The following is a 19,155-nucleotide window of genomic DNA, read 5'->3' on the forward strand; positions in this document are numbered from 1 at the left end:
CTGGGAAGTGAAATAATGGAGGGAAACCTGGGGGGAGGCAGGTTGGTGGTCTTGGGTCTGTATCTCCCTACTCTTGCACCGATGGGCAAATCCGAGACTTCCAGGAAGGTGACCTCCTGACATTCACAGATTTGTGAACAAGCCCAAAGTTGTGGGAGATGGGAGAGACAGGAGCTATGAAAAGGAAAGAGAAAGAAGCAGCTTCCAGAAGGGTTGGGCAGGGAGGAGACAGTCCGAGCATGTAGATACACCTCCTTTCTTTACTCTCACCAGACGCTTAGAGCAAGACTGCCCAGGACCCATCCAGAGGCCCAGCAATGTCAGTGGTCTGGTTACTTGCGCAAGGACTGTGCAGCTGTGGTTAGTTTTCCTCTTCCCACCAGTAAGCAGACCCTCCCTACCACGCAGCTCTGTCACCAGGCTGGTGCAGACACACGCAGGAAGCAAGCTGAGTGCCTATGGTTCCCAGCTGCTGCAGAATTCACTAGACCCCCGTGGAAGCCACCAGCACCAATGGACAATCTTACACAACTCACCATGCCTTCCGGAGAGAGCCCTGTAGGAAAAGGAGAAAGAAAACAGTGTGAATCTTCTCTCCTCGCCCTTGATTGAAAAGCCCCAAAGCTCTCTTGGCATTCTACACTTAGTAAGTTCCCTGCCCAGGGTGCTGTGGGCATTAGCCTGGGGAGGTCAAGTTCTTCTCTCCCCTATACATCCTGTGATACCCATCCAGCTGCACCTCGCCTTGCTCCAGGATAGGTTTTTCTCAAAGAGGGCAGGAACTGGAACTGGACTTTTAGCAGTGAAGCAGCAGAGAACTAAGAACACAAGCATTAAAGACGGACTACTTAGGTTTAAATCCAACAGAGCCATTTGTGTGCTGTGTGACCTTGAGCAAGCTACCAAACCTCTCTGGGCACCAGGTCTCTTATCTCTAAAATGAGGATAGCACGTTGTGAGCATTACATAATTTAATAAGTGGAAAGATTTTAGCACAATTCCTGGTATATAGGTAAATGCTCAATATATTTTTTTCTTAATACATTAGTGGGTCTCATTAGTTTATTCCAACTGCGCTTCTATCATCCATTACATGATGACTTGCAGGTAATGCACTGGAAAGAACAATGAACTTGGAGTTAACTGCTGGACGGACCAGTGATAATTTCCATCTCCACCTTTGGGCTGTGGGGTTTTAGGAGGTGTAATCATTGCTTCACGTGTGTATTATGAACATTGACAGATACAAAAATGCTTCAGAGACTAGAGTGTATCGTCAACTGATTAGAAGTTTGTATCCTTGTTTGTCTATGTGGCAAGATGGCAGAAAGGGGCCATAGAAAGCACAGGGGCAGCTGAGAGATTGCTCTGAAAACTGAAGCTTCATGTTCCCTGATTTGGGAGCTTCTCACAGGATCTTCTCAGACACATTTTCCTCTTTTCCACGGACAAGCAGAGGTTAGGGGAGGTGGGGATGGGACGGTGAGGAATTCTCCTCCCGGCAGGCCTGTCAGGGCAGCTTTCAGCCCGCCCCTCACAGAATCAAGGCCAAGAATCAGTGTGCCTTGTACATCAGCTGCCCCCTCGGCTGCCAGGACTGGACCCTGGAGTGGCGCGGAGGCAGGCCATCAACTGGCCATCTGGGGAAGGGCCTCCCCACATCTCTGCCCTATCCTGGGCCCACATGCATAGTGTGGTCCACAGCACTCTGGACCTCCGTCAGCCACAATGGGGGAGGGGCAGTGAGTTTCCTAGAGATTGGGCAAGGCTTGGCTGGTGTGGGTCAGCTATGATGGGGAAAAGCCAGAAAAGTCAGCAATGAAGGACATGGGAAGGACATGTGGGCCGAGCTCTTCCCACATTAAATGCTCACACTCTGTGGTTAGCAAAATGCTCCCACCTTCAGAGATGAAGACACTGAGGTCAGAGAGGTTAAGAGACCAACAGGAGAGTAAAGTGGCAGAGTCTGGATTTGAACTCAAGTGAGGCTGGCTTAGAGGTCTCGGCTCTTTTCACTTCCTTCTTCTTGTTCAAGGGAGGATAGAGGAGAGATGGAGCCAGGGGATGCATAAAACGAACTTTGCCCGGCCTCGCATGTGGCCAGGGCTCAGGCCTGCCCAGGGATCTCAAACCCACACACGGTCCTGCTCTTTCTGCTTAAGACCCAAACTTGTCTTCCCCACAGCAAACCTCTTACATGTTTTGATATTCCAATTTCTTAAAGTAAGTGAAAACAACAAAAACACCCCTCTAAGGCAGAGAGGGGCTTTCTGGGTCATGGCATGTGACCAAATCAATCAGATTCAGAAAAGGAAGAAAAACGTCCTTTTGAAGGCTAACGATTTAAATTCAAGTCCATGTTTATGGCATGACGATTTCATGCTGGTTGGCTTTTGGGGGCACACTTTTTTCCCGGAGTGCCACAAAATTAGAATTTTTCAATCACTGCTAATTCTCTCTCCCCACTTCCCCACCCAAGTTTGTACCTTAAGCATTGAGAGGCATGTTTTGAATGCATGGAAAAGGCTAAGCTATAATCATTGGCTGAAGTATAATCCCTCTTGCAATCCCAATAAATGAAAACTAAATATCAGCAAATGGACGAATTTCGGAGAAACATCTGTGTTCCATTACAGAATCGCTGGCAACAATGGTGTTGACATACTCTGTGTTACCAGTTATTTCCTCTTGGATTTGCCGAGACTGGAGGATTCCTTCTCGTTTCTGAAACGGGGGTGGGGAGAAGGGTTGGGAGGAGGAGAGAAAAATATGCTTTAGAAAAATACAAAATACTGATTAGAATTCCTGATACTGAGAACGTTACTGGTGTTTAAGAAAGTGAGTCTGGAGTTGAGAGGCTTCCAAAAGTGAAACAAGGCCTCTGGCTTCCCGGGCCTGGACCGTACCATTCGTACTTCAGTGCAGCTCGTGTTTAGTCCAAACAAGTAGGCTGTTTCTTGGATGGTGAATCTTTTCTTTCTTTATTGGAAGACATTCTGTTGGAAGCAAACTGTTTGCCTCCTGGAGTAATCCACAGTAAACCAAATGGAAATGAAGGCCAGGGTGTGTCTGCCCTCCAGCTGGGGCCACAGAGGAAAGCCGAGAAACACATTCAGCTGGGGGGCTGGGGTGGAGGAACCCAGGCCAGCTTGGAGAATTCAAATAGAGGGAGAGTTTGTTTGTTTTTCCTTCTTTTTAATGGATAAATACAGGAGCTTTCAAATAACCAGTACAGTCCTCAGGTAATTAGCTTACTCTCTGAGCAAAGGTTAAGTAATTTGGAGGCCCACCCAGCCCATCCATCCGTCCACCTATCCATCCATCCACCCACCTACCTACCTATCCATCTATCTGACATCTATTCCACCCACTCCCATCACTTCATCCTCTCTTCTTTGTTTCATTGATCAGTGCCTTCTAAGTACAATCCCCTAATTAGTACCTTCTATGGACAAGCCCTTGAGTTGGATTTGGAGCAAATACCTGAGGAACTTAAAAAGTAAAATGTCATAGATGAAGCAGGTATGTGAGAATGGTTTTCCCCAAACAGAGTTTTTGCCTGATGACCCAGGTCAGTTATTGGTAGGATCCCTTTTGCTCTCAAAAGTGTCTTGGGTAATAAATCACATGGTCACCCTATGCAGAGAGAAAGTGCTGAATGAAGGACAAAGTCAGGCACGTTCAGCAGGGGATGGTCAGGGAAACCGTCCAAGGGGAGGGGCTCTTGACCTGGCACTCAAAGGGCACAGAGGAGAGGTCATTCCCCCAGGAGGAATGGCCTAAGCCAGTGGTCGGCAAACTGCGGCTCTCGAGCCACATGCGGCTCTTTGGCACCTTGAGTGTGGCTCTTCCACAAAATACCGACTTCTGCGCATGGGCCACGAAGTTTCAATCGCACTGTACGTGTGCGCCCGCACATGGTATTTTGTGGAAGAGCCACACTCAAGGGGCCAAAGAGCCGGATGTAGCTCGCGAGCCACAGTTTGCCGACCAGTGGCCTAAGCAAACAGGCAGAGTCAGAGCACAATGCATTGAGGGGAGGTTTGCAGGGAGGGTGCCATGAGTCAATGGGGAGCCAAGTGAGTGCTGGTTTAGAATTTAATCCTCGCTGGGTGGGCACGGGAGCTAATGAAGCAGTGCTCGGATGCAGGAGGACCTTCAGGTGGGCATGAGCAGGGAGATTCATTGCATCAGGTTCCTGCATAGTCAGAGGCCCTTGGAGGGTGGTCTGGGCGTGGAAATCAGTTGTCACAGCAAATTCATCTTCCTCAAAGGCTGAGGTGAGTGTCCACAAGGACCTTCTGGCACTGGTGTCTGTTGAAACCTGCCTTCTTGACCCTCCTGCCAAAACTTCCAGAACCTTCTCTTCACATTCTCAATAGCCACAGAATCTAGGGTCCTTGCAAAAGACTCTGACAGAAGGAAAGCTAAAGCTGAGTAAAGAGTATATCTGAAAGAGATGAAGAGGAATGGACTAGCAAAGCAAAAGAGGACGTAAACATCACTGAAAGGAGACCCGATGAGGATAAATCAGAACTTTCCCAAATACACCTTTAACATAGGTAACATTTTCACGGGGGGCCGATGGAATCTGTGTCCTTGTCTTGTGAGGCCATTCACAGATATAAAACCCGAGCCACACATCACGCAGAATTAAATGCCTTTGTACACAATGGAAAAGAAATCTGGGTTAAATGACCCCTCACACCGCATCCTGATTCACCTCGATCCACTGTCTGTTCCCCAAAGAGCTCTCTGTCGTTCAGTGACTCACAGCCAATTCCGAGTCCTGCTTCTGTGCCTGTTTAGCTTGATAAAGCAAAACACCCATAAAACCTGACGTGCATTGATGCCATTTTATGTAACGTGTCCTCTTTTCTCCCTCATGCTAACAAGGCCGCCTTACAGGACAAATTAAACCAACAACAGCCTTCAGATGGCCCATAATTGAGCTCAAAATAAGGCATGAGGCATGGGCTTGCCGTGACCACTGTTTCAAAATAGGAGCCCCCCTTCTCCTGCTCAGATCTTGAATCATAGTTTTAAAAAAAATGTAATGAAACGGATTCACACATTATTGACGGGTAAAAATAACATAATAGAGAGATGGCCTGGATTCACTAGGAAGATGCTTGGATCAGGAAGCCTGGGCTGGCCACGTACCCACAGAAGACAGAAAATGCTCAGCACCATGCTTGACACAGCTGAGTGCTCAATAAATGAGGCCAATTAGTCCCTTTCAGTCACCTGCACTTAATGTCTGCACCACACACGTTCACATTGGCTGTGGGCCCCTGATAGCCCTCTCTGCTGTTTATCTCTGGGCGGGGCCAAGGCGTCATAGTCCTATTATACCCCCTTGATGTGTAGCAAGTTCAGTACCCAGAAGGTGTAAAAGAAATACTTTTTCATTAGGGCACAACTGAGCACCCCCAAGTCCTCTTCCATTCACATCTGATCCCTGAAAGCTCAGCTCAAAGACCTTTTGTCCTGGAAACTGGCCTGGCCTGGCCTGGCACGGCAAAGCTCACCAGCCCTCCAGGCCCGTCCTCACCACTGGACACAGAACTGCCATATCATTCTCTATTCCAGATCCCTGGATACTCTGGGAGCTGCTTATAAGGGGAGTCTTCCCTTGCAGCATGTTTATTTGGAAAAGAACAGAAACAAGCAAACCAAATGACCTTTTGCTAAATGGCATAAAGTTGGAAAATAAAATTAAATTTGAGTATCTAATGGGGTTAGGGGTAGAATGAGATAGTCACAGGGAGAGTGCACACCCTCATTGTGGAAATTACACAGCCATGTGAATGGAAATTCCATCCAACGATCTGGAAAAGATGATTTGAGAGCCCAGCTGTGCTGCTCAGGGCGGGTGAAAAGGGGCAGTGTCCTCAATCCAGGCCCGCCAGTCAGGTCTCTCAAACACACGCATACACATGCACACGTGCCCTCACGTCTGTCTCCTCCCCATATCTGTGCACCACTGTTTACCCAAAAGATGATTCTCTATGGCTTACAGGGTGTGCATGCACACACACACACACACACACCTCTTTCCTCCTTATCCTTTTAGACACACCTCACAAACATACACATCATACACCCTCAAATATACATTATACAGACACCCTCCTGACAAAAACACGCAAACCCCAGGTACTTGCCCACCTAAGGCATTCCATATACAAGCACACACTCTCCCACCCTTTGCATGCATGGTATCTGCCTTACCTGGACCACAACCACTTGGATGGAAACATGGTCTGGCAGTCGGATTGGGGCCCTGAAATACTGGGACAGAGCAACCAGCAGGTGCAGGATGGCTACCAGGCTCTTGGCATGAACAGCTGAAATAAAAGATGATGTAAACAATTAGAGAATCTTCTACGTTCTAGGCAGATAGAAGCAGATATTCGAAATGTATCACATCACATCCACTGCCCCTGTAATCCCACCCCTGAGGATCAGGGGACACCCTTGGTCATCGCAGGCCTCACCCTGGGCCGCCTCATTCTTGGCCAGGTCCCAAGGCGCTAGCTTCTTAGATCATGCCATTGCTGGACTTCCAAGGCCGTGCCCTCTGCTCTGGTCCAAGGCTCCCACAGAGACCCTGACAGTGGCTGAATTCTGAGTTCAGATCAGCTCTCCACCATTTCCATGTCCTTGTTCACTCTATTTTAACAACCATGGGCGTGTCCGCTTTGCACCCTCCTTCCCTTCCCACTTGACTGTGAGCCCTTTGGATGATCACCACTACCCTTGTCCCAAGGCTCTACCCAAAGCAGGCTCTCAATACATGGACACTGAGTCAGGAACGCTGGACCCCTCCCCCTTTGATGAGGGCTCTAGATCCCTGGAGGAAAGCGTGACAGATATCGAAAGGGCTTTGTTGCTCTCTTGAGTGTCAGGTATGGTCTGTGTAGCCAGTGCCCCTTGGGGAATAGCTGGGAGGAAGTGTTCAGGACCAGCTGGCTTCTGTTGCTACAGAGCAATGTGCTGGATGCCAAGCCATTTATACTAGAGAAATCTGGGCAGCTATTGGGTTCTAGTTTTCTCAGTAGATCTGAGGAGAAAAGGACGGTGATGTAATGGGGTGCACGCACGGTTGGGCAGACTGGAGCTTGAGTTCTGACTTGACAGCTCTACCATTTATTTACTGCCGACAAGACCTCTGGGAGGCCACTCAAGGACTCGGACCCTCAATCTGCTCATCTTCACAATGGGCATAGCTGTGCCTGTGCAGAAATGTCGGTGTAAAGCACTTCCAGAGATAATGTAAGCAAAGCTCCTAGCCCGTAGCAGATGCCCAGGAATGGTTGATATTTTTTATTATCATTTGAGAAAGTGCCTGGCATCTAGGCAATTACATCACTTTCTCTCCTTTGTTTCTCATGAAAGGGAAGATCCACCAGATACTCTACCTGTCTTCACAGTCCTACCAGCCTCACGGTTCTTCATTACAGGGGTCATGCAAGGCAAGAACAGAAAAATGCCCATTTTGCGTACTTAGCATGACCTGGGCCCAGCGTTAGGGTGTCCTTCTGTCTGGGCTAGGATTGATGAGTCTGCTCTACAGAAGCCTTGAGAAATCACCAAGAAAAGGAAGTGATTCAGACATTCCTTGGGAACTCATTAGAGCTTCTTGTTATCACAAGGCTTTCCATGGACAGCGAACAGCAGCTCAACACCACCATCAAGCAGCAAACAGCTAAGATCTGCTTCTAACTCCGCCTTCCAGAAGTTTTCAGTTCTGAGCTTCTGAGCATTGTCAAAAGTGTCACCCGTCGTAACAGCCTCAAAGAAGGCTCCGGAGGTGGTGTGCTCACTCACGTGATCAGAACTGCCACACCCTCAGTCTAGTCACCCAGGGTTGTAGGACATTTGCTACCTTTCTCCCTTTTAATCACAAAACACAATGCTAGAAAAGCTGTAGCCCAAAAGCTTGTTCTTGCACACTGGTGACAGTGTATGTCATCGTGACTGTCTGGTGAGCAACATAGACAGCAATGTCATAAGCACCATGCCGATGCCAGACCCTTTCAATGAATGCTCTGTCTGGGGACTTTTTTTTCAAAATAAATAATTATACAGTTTCTCTCTCTCACACACACACTACATGTACAAAGATGTTCATTATTGTGTAATATATCTAGAAAACACTGTCCACTAGCAAAAGGTACGTTTAGACCAGTGGTTTGCAATTTTATTATTATTCTTAAGCAGAGAAACCCTTTGTTCTAAAAGCCATTAGACAAAACAGATGTAAAAAGGACAGCTGCTCTGGTCCCTGAGTCCTAATTGCAGCCCCCCGCCCCCCACAGGTGCTTCTCCTCACCCCCTTTATCCTGCCTGGAAAGATGACACAATGTCCTCAAAGTACCAGGAAAGATAACAGGAGGGACGGAGCTTCCCCCAGGGCTGTGCCTGCCACATTCCTCACGGAAGAAACCAGGGCTGCTTGTAAACAGGCCCAGCAGTTCTTGAAGCCCCAGGCATCCTAGGGAGCTAGCCATGGAAATAATTATTCCCTCCCACCTAGCCATTTATTTCCCTTCTGGGAATCTATGACAGGACTAATTCAAGAAAAGCAAAAAGAGACACAATCTAAGACATTCAGCAATAGGCTGCCAAACGTCCTGAAAGGATCCACGCCAAAGGGTTCAGGTTACCGGGGATGTCTACCCCGTGAAAGAGCGGCTATCAGAAACGATAACTCTGAAGACCACATGGGAATACAGAAAATATGTATGACTTACTACTAAGTGAAAATAACAAAACACATGATGCACCTGACTTCATCAAGTAAAAATATGCGTTGATGTGGAGAGTAGGGGGCGAAGATGAAAATAGCCAGACGAGAGTGGCAGTGTGAGAGACTATTTTACTCATGCACATTTCCCTATGAGAAATGACAGTGAACATGATGGTGGTCCTCGCGTGGCTTTTAAAAATCCCCTTCTTCTATCGGAGCCTTTCCCCAGGTGGGTTCCCTCGTAAGTGAGAAAGTGTTTTATTTGGAAGGGTACGTGGAGATGGTCTGTATTCAAAGGAGTGGGAAATAGGATTAAAAAAAAACCCCAAAAAACTAAGCAGGAGTCTTGATGAGAGGACTTCGATGCTTATTACTTTATGCTTCAATGCTTATGACTGTTGTGGATTTCCAAAATGCAGGTACATTTCTCAAACCAGTGATCAAGCTTCCTTTTTCCTCCCTTCCTTCCCCACTGAACACTATTAGCACGCCCGGGACACAGCGCAGACAGCATCTAGGGCCCAGAGCCACGGCCTCCCCCTCCACCCTCCCCTGTCTCCCCGGCAGAGGATGCCCTGTTCCCTGTGCTGTGCGAGGCGGCTTTTCACACTGTGCGAGCAAAGGTGTAATTATGCTGAAGGAGGTACTTGGTGTCTCGTCTCCAATGTCAGATGTTAGGAACCTGCTGAAGAGATTCTCACTGGCAGTTACTGGGTCTCTACGCTGAGAGGTGAAGATTCCTTTTTCTTTGCTAAGTTTGAAAGGTGTTTTTAAGGGGGTGGGGAGGGGGTGAGGATGTGTCCATTTTAGGTTTTATAATTGGGTTCACTAAGATATAGTATTGAACCCTTTAATACTTAAAACAAAGGCGAACAACACAATCTAAATCATGTTATCAATCTAAATGCACACTTTTATCTATCGCAAGCAACTAAACAACTCCGGACTCCCCACAGGAAATAACGTCACTCTGGAGTCACCGATTTGCTGATTGAATGTTGGTTCTGATAAAGACTCATTAAGTCCATATTAGACATCTAGGCCCTTGAGGCAGCAAAAGAATGAATGGTTCATACTCTCTGAGATCCTTGACCTATCTAGCTGTGAAACCTGAACTGAAAAATCCTGTTCCAGTGCCTACAATGTCAGCCATATCTTTTCTTCTGGAAAATGAGTGATGGAGAGGAAGGCTGTGGGTATTGTTCTAGAGCCATGCCCTTACCCACCTCCACCCCACCCCCACCCCGGCTTCTCAGCTGCCTGCACTTAGGGATCTCTGCTTCCTGAAGCCCCTAGAAGAGCGTTCTCAGAAGGTCGTACTGGGACACGGAAGTAGCTCAATGAACACGAGTGTCCTTCCTCTCCCCATCTTACATGAGCTCCTACAGAAAAGGCACCCTGGATTTTGACATCACTTGTCCCAGAGAGTCCTCTGTGTGGGAGATGTGTCCCTCCTCAGTAAGATGAATGGGCCTGCACCCACACAGGGCCGGCCAGCTTCCTGGCTGGCTTCTTGGGGAAACCTCCTGGTACAGACCACAGGCATCGTTCACCAGAGCCCTTTCCCTTGGTAACACTCACAGTCCACATTCCACTTGATGCTTCTGGGAGGAAGTTTCAAGGTTTCGTTGATCTTCTCCAGGACAGTCTGCAGCTTTTGCTTCTGCGCAATCTCTGACTGGGTGACCTCGGCCACGTTCAGCTTCTCACTCTCCAGTTTCTCTGGGGCGACACAGGAAAAGAGAACAGCTGTGATCTTTGGCCACAGACAACCCCAACTCATATGCATGCCCTCACACATTCACTCGCTCGCTCAACATACACATGCATACCTCGTTTTATTGCACTTTGCTTTATTGCTCTTCAGAGACGTTGTGTTTTTTACAAATTGAAGGCCAGCCCCAGCAAAAAGATGATGACTCATTTTATTGCAGGGATCTGGAACCAAACCCACAGGATCCCTGAGGTATGCCTGTAGATGAGGAACACTGCTCTCCCCTCCTCGTCTGACAGTGGCTCTGGTGGGGCCAGTAGGTGAAAACCTTGAATCCCCAAATTATAAGAGCCCAGGACCTTAGACGTGGGGCCTTTAACCCAGTCCGTCATATTTGAGCTCTTTTTTCCTATCATTCTGAGGGTTCTCCCTCCTCTTTTCCATTCTGCCTTCTCCAAGGACATCTTTGTGCCCTACCTGGAAAGCCTTCTGTGCGTCCCCTGGGCAAGTCCTTATTCAGGACGTTTTGTACATCCCCGTAGTATAATATGCGTCACGCTGAGTCATAGTTATCTGTTTTAAGTACCTTCTTTCCTTTAAAACCCTCCTGGAAAGTTACTTATTTGGCATGTCCTAGTTCATCAATTCTAAGGCACACTTTTTTTTTTTTAAAGATTTTAACAACCCTGAAATCAGGTTGTGTCTTAAAATTGATGGCACTCTACAAGTGCAGTCAGGCAGGTAGAAGATGTGAGTTTTCACGCACCTACATGTGTGCGTTTGGTCGTAGCTCTGCTTGTGTGGCCACTCCCATGTCTCAATAAGCCGACAAGAGCAGTTTCAAAACAGAAAATAAAAATTCTAAGTAGTAACGAAGCTTTGCGTAGGGTTTTTCTTTTTTCTCTTTTTGGGCGGTACTTATATAATGGTATGTTTTAAAATCAATGGTTATTGTATGCAATGATATAACCGCTTAATACTTAAAATAATTAGATTGTGCTTTGCCTTTATTTGTCTAAATTATTATGCTTGTCTATTAGAAAGAACTTTAGACTCTCTAATACATTGTCTGCTATTAGATCCATCCAAGTCGCCCTCCACACCTCATTCAGGATTAATAGAACTGACACTCTGAAACGTCTTTAAAGTATCTTTTCCCCTCATTTTTAGAGGCTGTCATACAAAGTAATTAAACTTTACCATACATCAATGATTCCCCTATTGCTAACTTATTTTATTTTCAAGCAGCTCTAGCTGATCCCAGTCAAATGCCCCTTGGGTAATGATGAGGTTGCCCTGGAGAATTCCTGCAGGTCCAGTGCATTTAATTCTTTTCAGTGCTTTAATAGGATGCTCTCCAGCTATTCTTATCTCTGATAGCCTGAAATATTAACTTCCTCTGTAGTTGCCCGAAGCCATCATTCTTTATTTCTAAAGTTCAGGGATTTAGCAAGTCTGCATGTAAATGTCTTCCTCTTGAATGTTACACCTGGAAAAGGCCCCATGAGCCTTTCCCGTTTTTAGGCTGCGAATTCCTATCTTGGACCCTCTTCTACTGAAGAAACGACAGGTAGTTTTCATCTTCCATTGCCGCTGCAGTGTGGGGAGTTTGGTAGAGGCTGCCCGAAGTGCTAGGTTAAGGAAACCTGTGAAGCCTTATCTTGGCTCAGAGGGAAAGACTGCTGGGATAGAAAGGCGACACTGTCCTGGAAGTGGGCTGGGAGGCCGGAGGGGAGTGGCAGCATGAGAGCCACTGTGTAGCTAGCCTTATTGTATTATACGATTGCCTATGACTTTCCATATTTATAGCCTGCCGGCTTTGGACTTCTTGGAGTGAATAGCTTAGGTCTCTGAGTCTGTTTCCTAGGTCAATCACTTTCTTTCCTCTCTTTCCTTCCTTCCTTCCTTCCTTCCTTCCTTCCTTCCTTCCTTCCTTCCTTCCTTCCTTCCTTCCTTCCTTCCTTCCTTCCTCCTTCCCTCCCTCCCTCCCTTCCTTCCTTCCTTCCTTCCTTCCTTCCTTCCTTCCTTCCTTCCTTCCTTCCTTCCTTCCTTCCTTCCTCACTATTGGTCCATTCTGTTTTCATTTCTAAAAACTTGAATTTTACACAATACATACTAGGACAGTCATTGTTTCTCTGGTTCTACCAATATTTTTAAGTAGTCTGACACTAAAATTATAATGCATTTTTCGTAAAGATTTTTTTTTTCTTTAAGCATCTGGCATTGTTTATTCAGAGGAACTTTTAAAACTTTCTTTCTTTTGCATTCCTAATTTTTTAGAAAATGCAATTCCATGGTCCTTTTTTCCACTTTAGTAATTATGCTTTGGGTTTTCCTTTTTGCCTTTAATTTTATGGCTGGATATTTTATTTTAGTGTTGGCATTATGTGGACTTGAGGAGAGGCTAACTTAAGGTAACCCTAATTAACAGTTCTAGGTATATCGCTTCATGTTCATAATACACAGAGAACTCAGAGTTCTCTCTCATTAATGAAGTGAGATTACAGTGTATACATTTTTCTACTACAGGTTTTGTCACTCAAGGACATGAGTATTTTTCTATGTCAATATATATAGGTATAACTGATTTTTTTACAGAGAGGAAGGGAGAGGAATAGAGAGTTAGAAACATCGATGAGAGAGAAACATCAATCAGCTGCCTCCTGCACACCCCCTACTGGGGATGTGCCCGCAACCAAGGTACATGCCCTTGACCAGAATAGAGCCTGGGATCCTTCAGTCCGCAGGCTGGCGCTCTATCCACTGAGCAAAACCGGTTAGGGCAGGTATAACTCTTTTTTGTTTGCTTGTGTGTTTGCTTTTTTTTTTTTTTTACCCCCTTTACCCTCCATGTCCCTGTCTCTGGCAATCACCAATCTGTTCTTTGTTGTTTTTCTTTTATTTGACATACTAGAGGCCCGGTGCATGAAATTTTTGCACTGGGGGGGGGGGGGCCCTCAGCCTGGCCTGCGCCCTCTCACAGTCCGGGGCTCTCGAAGTCTGGGACCCCTCGCTCCTTACCGCCCTCCTGCGGTGGAGGCGGGAGAGGCTCCCGCCACTGCCGCTGCACTTGCCAGCCATGAGCCCAGCTTCTGGCTGAGCGGCACTCCCCCTGTGGGAGCGCACTGACCACTGAGGGAAAGCACCTGCGTTGAGCATCTGCCCCCTGGTGGTCAGTGCACATCTTAGCAACTGGTCGATTTGCATATTAGGCTTTTATTATATAGGATAAGTGAGATCATATGGTATTTGTCTGTCTGAATTATTTCACCTAGCATAATGCCCTCAAGGTCCATCCATGTTCTTGCAAATTTCAGAATTTTATTCTTTTCTATGGCCAAATTTCATTACATACATAAATCACATTTTCTTTATATCCGCTCATCCATTGATAGACACATTGTTTCCATAGCTTGGCTATTGTCAGTAATGCTTCAAGGAACACGGGGGTGCATCTATCTTTTGGAGTTAGTGGTTGTTTTCTTTAGATAAATAAATACCCAGAAGTGAAATTGCTGGATCATATGGTAGTTCTATTTTTAATTTTTTGAGAAACCTCCATATATTTTTCCACAACGGCTGCACCAATTTACATTCCCACCAACAGTACACAGGGTTCCCTTTACTTCATATCTTTGCCAACACATAATTCTTGTCTTTCATTATAACAGGTGTGAGGTGATATCTCTTTGTGTGTTTTTTAAAATTCCTCACTTGAGGATATGTTTTTATTGATTTTAGGGAGAGAAAGCTCATTGGTTGCCTCCTATAGGCACCCTGACCTGGGATCAAACCTGCAACCTGGGTATGTGCCCTGAGTGGGAACCAAACCTGTGACCTTTTGGTGTACAGGATATGCTCCAATCAACTGAGCCACACCAGGCAGGGCTCATTGTGGTAGTGTCTTATGATCCTTTGTATCTGCGGTGTCAGCTGTAATGTCTGATTTTATTTGTCCCCCCACCCCCACCTTGCCCCTCTAGTGAGTCTAGCTAAAGGTTTGACAATTTTGTCTACCTTAACCCCTAGAGTGCCGGGGAGCGTGATCACGCACCTCCTGTCTTTCGCCAAAAGTGCCGGGACCGCTATCAAAGCTTCGAAATGGCGTCCAGTTCTAAGTCTGCTTTTATTAGGGATGATGATATTGCTAAATATGTCAATGTAGTAAAGGTTTCCTTAAGTTTTTGAATATGTAACTTCATTTACTTGCGATTCATAATTTTTTTTCTAAACTGCTGTAACATCAGCAAAAATGCCTTGGCAATTTTAGCATAGTTCCTAGGATATTGGTTGGCACTCAAAGGGTTAAAAAACAAACCAGTTCTCAGCTTTATCAGTCTTTTCTATAGTCTTTTCAGTCTCTTTATGTCTCTACTAGAGGCCTGGTACACAAATTCGTGCATGGGTGGGGTCCCTCGGCCTGGCCAGCAATCGGAGCTGATCAGGGTCATTTTGCCCAGTCCCAATCGGGGCCAGCGGCTGGGGGAGGGACTGTGGGAGGTTGGCCAGCCGGGGGAGGTTGGCTGTGGGAGTACACTGACCACCAGGGGACAGCTCTTGCATTGAATGTCTGCCCTCTGGTGGTCAGTGCACGTCATAGTGACCGGTTGACTGGTCGCTTAGGCTTTTATATATATAGATATGATATATCTCACTCAAACATATATCATGGGTATCTTTCTACATTGATAGATATCAATATAATTCATTCTTTTATAGGACTATTAACCTTTTTTATTCTGTCAAGTTATATCCTACTTTTCCCAATTGATAATCAAGTTTCAATAAACATCTCGGGTGTGTGTGTGTGTGTGTGTGTGTGTGTGTGTTACCAAATGATTATTGCTGATAGAAAAATTGTTGCCTTACCTTACAGATTTTCTCCTTGAATACAGTCATCACCAAATCCTCTTAATAGTTCTATTATTTATCTGAATTTTTAGCATTTGGGGGGGGCATGCAAATAAGATAAAATGCAGTCATCTCTACTTTGTAAGCTTATATCACTTATTTCAATTTTATGACATTTTAAAAGATTTACATGAGAACCTTTTCTGCTATTCCTAGCCCCCTTTTAAAAATATTCAACTCTCAAAATTTAAGAGATCCACTCAAATAGTCCTATAGTTAAATAATAAAACTCACTCCCTGTTGCTAAGGAGCTAAAGAAAATTTGTTTTTCAAGACTCATAGTTTTCCTCTTTTGTTCTTTATTAGGCAAATTTTAGCTAGCACTATGGAAATTTTCTGTTGCAGAAATTTGAGTCCTCTAGGAAATTGTCTCTCATATGTTGCCATAGTTCTGAAAATTGTTCATCATTAGTTTAACTTGTTGTAAAGTAGTAGGCATGATTTTGCTTTTTAGAAAATTTTCTCAAGTAGAATTATTTTGTGAATCTTTCAGTTGTTTTTGAAGTTAGCAAGAAATGAAACAGCATTATTCAAAAGTTCTGAAGTATCAATACAAGGAAGAAAAACTCAATTACTCTGAATGGTAGAAGAACTGAGATGTCTTAGTGAAAATGTTGCCATATAATTCTTATTATATAAATGTAACCACCTCTCAAAGAAGTAGAATACATACATCCTTGTTTTAGTATGAGTGAGTCCTAAGTTATATATTTGTGTTTCCAATTATATGGGGAGGGTTAATTTTTTTTTTTATGTATCATGGTCAGAAAACTTGGTCTGTGTAATAATTTGTTGAGACTTACTTTGTGGACACAGTCAAATTTTGTAAGTCTTCCATGTGCAGTTGAAAAGAATGAGAATACTGCGGTTTTGAGGTATAGCTAGTTAATTATAGTGTCCAAATCTTTTCTATCCTTATGAACTTTTTTGTTAGTGTGTTAAGAGAAATATGTTTAAAAAATCTACCACTGTGATATATTTGTCAAGTTCTTGTAATTCTGACTGTCATTTTTTATTTATTTTTTGTTAATGCTCACCAGAGGATATTTTCCCACTGACTTTTTTTAGAGAGAATATAAAGGAGTGAGAGAGACCCATCAACCCACATGTACCCCAACAGGGACCAGGGATCAAGCCTGCAACTGAGGTACATGCCCTTGACTGGAATTGAACTCATGACCCTTCATTCCACAGGCTGATGCTCTAACCACTGATCAACCAGCTAGGGCTGTCATTTTGAATTTTTATACATTTGATTCACAAAAGTGCATTTAGATTTAAAATGTCTTATTTTCCTGGTAACTTTAGTCTCAATCAATATATAGAGATTCTCTGTAGTAATGCTTTTGGCCTTAAAATCTACGTATTGTCTGATCTAAAAATAGCTACCCCAGCTTTCTTTTAATTAGTAATCATCTAACATATATAATTATTTCCACAGTTTTTCTTTCAACCTTTGTCTTGTAAATGTAGATAGCATATAACAAGATTTTGTTTTGTTATCTAGTCTGACAATCTTTTTTAAATGGATAAAGTTAACTTACATTGATGGGTTTACCACTATACTTGGATTCACTTTTATTATAAAGCTTTTCTGATCCTTTACTTTCCCTTACATCCTTGGATTAAAGTTTCTATTCCTTTTCATTTAATTTTCTCCCCATTACTAGTAAGGAGGTTACACACACTTTTATTTTAGCGGCTACCTTAGAAAATTTATCACCTGCATTTAATGTAATAGAATCTTAAATTAATCGGTATCTTTAGTTAATCAGCATCTTTATCAATATCTATAATAATAAAAGGGTAATATGCTAATTAGACCGGACATCTTCCGGATATCCTTCCTGACGAAGTGGGGCTTGAGGGAAGCTAGCCCTGGTCCCAGGTGCCTGTGGGCGGCCCGAGGGAAGCCAGCCCGGGTCCCGGGTGCTGGAGGAAAGCCGGTGCTGGCAGCCAGGGGAAGGAAGGCCTACTCTTGGACGAATTTTCGTGCATCAGGCTTCTAGTACTAAATAATACAAGGACCTCAGCACACTAACTCCAATGTCACTCTAACTTCAGCACTATAATTTTGTAGTATTCTGATTCTATCTTAATTTTTTAAATGAACAAATTAGACATTATTGTGGTTGTTTTATATTTGTTCAATTATTGCTTCAATCTACCCACCATGGTAATCTTTGCTCATCATTTTTGGTTGCATTTCAGATCTTCCTTTTAGATTCATTTTCTTTCTTCCTGGAGTGAAGTTCTGTTGGTAGTAAACCTTTTCCGTTTTAGTTGATTTAAAAGGAATTCATTTTTATCTTCATTTTTAAAAGTGTTTTTTTTTTCTGGGTATAAACCTGTAAGTTGACAATTTTTTTCTGCACTTGAAGATTTCATTTCAATATTTTTTTGGCTTTTGTTCCTGATGAAAGATAGCACTCAGTACATTGTTCTTTTATAGGTAATCTGTCTTCAGTGTTTCTAGGTTTCATTATGAAGTATAAAGGTATATATTTCTTACTCTTTATCTTTTTTGGGATTCCCAGAGCTTCCTGAATCTGGGAGTTCATGTCTTTCATCAATTTTAGAAAATTCTCAGTTGTTATGTCTTTAAATATTGCCTATACTCTAATATCTTTCTCTTCTACTGCTAGAATTCCAATTAGCCATATGTTGCATCTTCTTTTTTAAAAAAATCTGTCTTTAATTCTGTTTTTTGCACTGTTGTCTCTATATATTGCATTCTAGGTAATTTCTTTAGTGCCATCTTCTAGTTTATCCAATTCCTTCTTTAGCTGTGTATCCACTGAGGTTTCTCATTTCATTATTACATTTTTTTCATCTCTAGACATTCCATTTGTTTCTTTCAGATTTGTCCTATCCAATTTTGATAGTTCCTGTTCTTTAATCATCCTTTCAATAGCCTTTTAAAACTTTTATTTTAACATATTAAACATACTTAATGTTCCATAACTGGCCAGTTGTTAATATGTATAGCAATGGTAGGATGGACCTACAGTTTATTGTTTCTGCTGATACCTGCTCATTATAGCTTGCTTCTCCTGGGTTTGGTGATTTCTGATTGTGGGCTCCTTTTCTCTGGAATTTTATCTCTGGGAGTTCTTTGTGACCTTGTTTTAAAATTCATTTCGCTAAAAGGATATATATTTGCTTTTGCCTTGGGGAGCACTAAAACTGGGCCACATGTTAACTACATTTTCAGCGTAGGACTTTTAAATGCAAATAATTAGTGTGAATCAGAGATTTGATAAGGAATTATCAAGTTCAGACTTTTTTTCCTGTTCCGCACATATCCAAGTCTGAGAGACATTTACCTTTACTGTCTCTCTCTGTGGGACCAGATTTCTAGTTTACCCACTGAAAGTATTGCCCTTCAGAGAGCCTTTATTAATGGGTTTCTTATCCAAACCTCTTTCCTGCTCAGACTCTATACAGGCTTTGTCTCTTGATCCTGTATGTGTGACCCATTAAACCTCAGGCTATAAGCCATTAGGAATTAACACTTATCTCATTGGATTTACACTTCATTATATTTGGCATTAGGAGAACTTCCTTCCCACACCATTTTAGCCGTGCAATACGAAAATATGTTTTTAAAGTGTGCAATACCAAGAGAATTTGATTTGAACATTTAGCCATCATATTGAACAGAAAATTTTCCTGTCATTATATTAACTATTACATTGTCAAAAAAACTTATTATGGTGGTGATAGCCAACATTTCTGACTTGTTTCTAATACAATTTCTTTGATATTTCACTAT

The 19,155-nt window shown here is 43.7% G+C and overlaps 1 protein-coding gene across 1 annotated transcript in view; it reads right to left on the bottom strand.

The window, feature by feature from the left end:
- PARVA (parvin alpha) overlaps nt 1-19,155 on the bottom strand; it is a 47,983-nt gene that overhangs the window by 19,567 nt on the left and 9,261 nt on the right. Inside the window, exons 4-7 of the mRNA XM_023754528.1 lie at nt 10,337-10,477; nt 6,235-6,350; nt 2,666-2,724; nt 537-556 (exon numbers count right to left, since the gene is read on the bottom strand). Of these exons, the coding sequence (XP_023610296.1) occupies nt 537-556; nt 2,666-2,724; nt 6,235-6,350; nt 10,337-10,477 (336 nt within the window). The remainder of the gene's footprint in view (nt 1-536; nt 557-2,665; nt 2,725-6,234; nt 6,351-10,336; nt 10,478-19,155) is intronic.

The sequence above is a fragment of the Myotis lucifugus genome, unplaced genomic scaffold (genome assembly GCF_000147115.1).
Source record: "Myotis lucifugus unplaced genomic scaffold, Myoluc2.0 scaffold_61, whole genome shotgun sequence".
NCBI classification, from domain to species: domain Eukaryota; kingdom Metazoa; phylum Chordata; class Mammalia; order Chiroptera; family Vespertilionidae; genus Myotis; species Myotis lucifugus.